The following is a 3,869-nucleotide window of genomic DNA, read 5'->3' as shown; positions in this document are numbered from 1 at the left end:
TAGACAGGGTGTCTGCCTCACGGACTAAAACTGGTAGTTGGTTCCACAGGAGAGGAGCCTGATAACTAAAAGATCTTAAGGGGAGTGTTGGCCTAGCAAGGGGAGTGGCGCCCTAGTAGTTAGGGCATTGTGCTTGAAAACCAGAGGTTCTGAGTTCAAGCCCCACTCCCACAGACTGCCACTGTGGGTCCCTGAGCAAAGACCCTTAACCCCACACTGCTCCTCGGGCGATGCACGATGGCAGCCCACTGCTCCCCAAGGGGATGGGTTAAATGCAGGGAGTTAATTTTGTTGCTCTTTACTTGTGACAGTGTAATGACAATACAAACTGGGGTGGGAGAAATCTGCCTCCAGACTGAGGGTGAAGTGCTCTGTTAGGAGCATAAGGAACATAATTTTTTTCTATAACATCAATGGGACAATAGGGCCCAATATGCTAAATAAATATAACTGTGGGTAACTAGAATTAGAGTTTAGTAAGCCAGTTGTTACCGGCTGTTTTGATTCAGATAACCCTGAGTATAACAGAGTGAAGTAGTTCTACTCAGGGTATCTTTCTTGTTTTTGAACTGATAAAAGAATATTCTTCTAAACACATCAGGGAGGATTTACTACAATCTGGTTTCAGGCATACTGTAGCTGTTTGGTGGTGACAACCAATCCAAAGTCAAGCGGGGTGGATGGGAAATTCAGTAATTAAGAAGGAACTTGCCCAAGGTGGCAAATAGAACGTTTAATGAACAGAAATGCTCTGTAAAAGTTTTTTGGTTAAATAAAACGTTTACATGCAGCTGATAAAAACAGACCATTTAATCTTAAATGTAATTGGTGTGAGGAATTGATTTTGAGTTAATGAGTCAATGCAATCAGCTGGCTTTCATCAGATAGAAGACTTTGACTCAATTTGACTGTATGATCTGGATGAATTGTCTCTGTAAAGTGCCTTGAGATGACATGTGTTGTGAATTGGCGCTATAGAAATAAACTGAATTGAACTGAATCTGTCTTGATGCTTTCAGATGTAGATGAATGCAAACTGTTTGATAAGGAGGTGTGTAAAGGTGGCTACTGTGGGAATACAGAAGGAAGCTATGAGTGCTACTGTACCAGCGGACACTACTACGATCCAATCAAGCTGGAATGTACAGGTCAGACAAAGTAAATGCTAAATGGTGTGTCAAATAGATTGTCTGTGATTCACTGTCAAACTGATAAATGCTGTTTCTTTTTGAAATACTTGTCTCTTCCTCTGTAGATGTCAATGAGTGTTTGGATGAGTCCATTTGTGGAGGGGAAGAATGTTTGAACACGGAAGGTTCATACATTTGCTTATGTAAACCCCCAATGGTGCTGGATCAAATCTCTAATCTCTGTGTCGAAGATCTCCAGCTGCCTGGTGAGTTTTCAGTTTTTTGAAACATGGTAAAAAAAAAAAAGACTATTTTGTCTAATAAAAACAAATAACTTGCACCAATCAGAGATTTAATGTTTGTTTTTTTAACTCATATTTTGTAAAGCTCTGATTTGCTAAAAGAGCTCATAGACAATTGTGATGTCTGTGAATAATAAGCAGGAGTCCATAAATAAACAATGAGATATCTCTAACTTGTTCTTAGGAGTCAGTGTGCTTGTTTCCCAATGAGCAATGGAGAAGGATACACACAGACCCACGCCAAACCTGGGAACACCCCCCTAACCCTAACCCAGCCCCTAGAAATCAGTTAGCAAGTCCCCAAAAATGTAAAGGAACAAAAGATAACTAACCCCCTCAAGTGTTAATTGACCAAGTAATAGTTGTTACAAAATCATCTTAAGTTCAGTCCATCGTAGTATAATCAAAGTATGTCTTTTTTACTAGGGAAGTAATGTAATATTGGTGATATGTTCCTTGCTGTACGGTTGTTGGCTCTGTTATTTAGCAGCATGACATCTTTTCTTTTTTGCTGTATTTCATTTATAACTTAAAGCAGAGGTCTTCAACAGGGGGTCCACAGAGGTACTGCTGGGGGTCGCGAAAGTTTTGGTTGATTAAATTTTTTTTTTATATTCCCCCTGCAATTTTCTTCCACTAATTGAAATGTCTTCAAATCCACATTAACATGAATTCAACACACTGTAGTAAACAGATAAATGGAGGCAGAAGATGTCTTTCAGTCATCAATGCACACATTCAGCGACACACAGGAGCTCTTTCAAGCTGGGCACCGTTTCATTCACAACACCTGTCCCATCAACCAGGAATCAGAATCAGAAATACTTTAATAATCCCAGGGAGAAATTAATTTCATTACATCACTCCATCTGTAATAGAGTGATTATAGGACCAGTTTGATAGAACACAATTTCATACAATATATATACAATTAGGGGCTCCCCGCTCCATCTCGCCATGGACGTTGAAGACCCCTGACCTAAAGGGTTGTTTCTGACATTTTAAATAGGAAGTTTCAACTGGCACCTCCCGAAAATTGGGGCTACAAGTCATTCAGTCAAAAGGACATTACATGACTTGTTTTTTCAAGATGGCTGTGACTTGAGCAGTTGCTAAGAACTGCTACTTTTCTGTTTTAGCATGCTGTATCGTCTGTGTAACATTTACACATGCTAGATTTTAGGGTCCATAAGAAATCTTTCAATGCTTTTCTTTTTTTTTTTACTCAAAATATATGGCCACATATGGCCATTGAAGAAATAAAGCATCCAAAAGACAGGAACTCGAATGCCATTATCTCAGTGTTCACATTACTCCAAGTTGCCAGTTCAAAACCCTGAGGTAAATGTAAGCAGCATAGGGCCTCCAAATTCCAAATGCTTGCTCTAAACCATTGGGATTAAGTAACAGAAACTCAGCAAGGATGGATGGAAGGACAGATAGATGAAGTAGTACCTGCATAAGCCAAAATTGCAGCACATGTAGCTGCAGCCACAAAGAGCTCACTATTTAGCAAAGGCGACACACTGAGAAGGACCTATATGCAGACTTAAAACAATACTGGTCTGATTTGAACCCAGATGGTTTCGACTTGTTCTTCTAGATAATTTACTTGACCATGGTGCCAAAGCAAGACAAACCAGCCAGCATTCGGGCTCATCTAACTGTCGATCGGTGAGATCGAGCCATATATGTGACATGAGCAAGTGTTTAAACAGTGGTAATATGGTGAAAATTATGTCATGGCTGCATCAAAATGTCCCCAACCATTCTGCAGAATTAAAAGGCTGCGCTATCTTCAAGGCTGACTGCCCACCATGTTCCATTAAGATTAGAGGAAGGGAGGGTGTGTCTATAACATGAACTCTTGGTGTATGCCTGCTGTTGGTATTCACAAACAATGCTGCCTAGATCTGGGACATTTACTTTTAAAATGCAGACTCTTTCTTCAGTCTAGGGAAATGTTTGTCGCTGCTGTGTATGGAAAGCCATGGTTCAACGGTACCTTAGCCATAAACAAGCTGGAGGAGACCATTGTGGAGTTGTAGAAAACTGACCCACACGGTGCGAGAAATAGCACAGATTTATTTTTATGTCTGAAGACGGAGAAAAAAAGCTCTCTGCCTGGGGCAAGCCCAGTACACACATTTATACAACGACTCCCAACACACACTCCCAGGGAAACCATCCCACCCTACCAAGGACTTTTCCTTAGTTGTTTTATTATATCTTTCACTGGCCAGATGGAACATCTCACAACAGTCACCCTCCTGTTCATGCCATGGGGGAGGCTGAGGAAAGCCCCACCACTCCTTCTTATCTCTCATGACCTTCTCTTTCACCCTTATTAAGCTCAGGAAAGACATACTTTAATATTTTTTATCCCACACCATCATAGAACAAACAAACTCCCAGAGGGCCTTTTCATCTAGATGAA

General features: G+C 40.7%; 1 protein-coding gene across 1 annotated transcript in view; it reads left to right on the top strand.

Moving 5' to 3' along the window:
- The window catches only part of LOC107099467 (latent-transforming growth factor beta-binding protein 1-like), a 121,756-nt gene that overhangs the window by 110,820 nt on the left and 7,067 nt on the right, over nt 1-3,869 (top strand). Inside the window, 2 exon segments of the mRNA XM_015397606.1 lie at nt 1,020-1,148; nt 1,256-1,396. Of these exon segments, the coding sequence (XP_015253092.1) occupies nt 1,020-1,148; nt 1,256-1,396 (270 nt within the window).

This window comes from Cyprinodon variegatus, unplaced genomic scaffold, assembly GCF_000732505.1.
Source record: "Cyprinodon variegatus isolate N-32 unplaced genomic scaffold, C_variegatus-1.0 Scaffold873, whole genome shotgun sequence".
NCBI classification, from domain to species: Eukaryota; Metazoa; Chordata; class Actinopteri; order Cyprinodontiformes; family Cyprinodontidae; genus Cyprinodon; species Cyprinodon variegatus.
Note: the sequence above shows the minus strand (reverse complement) of the source record. Positions and strands in the feature narration are given on the sequence as shown.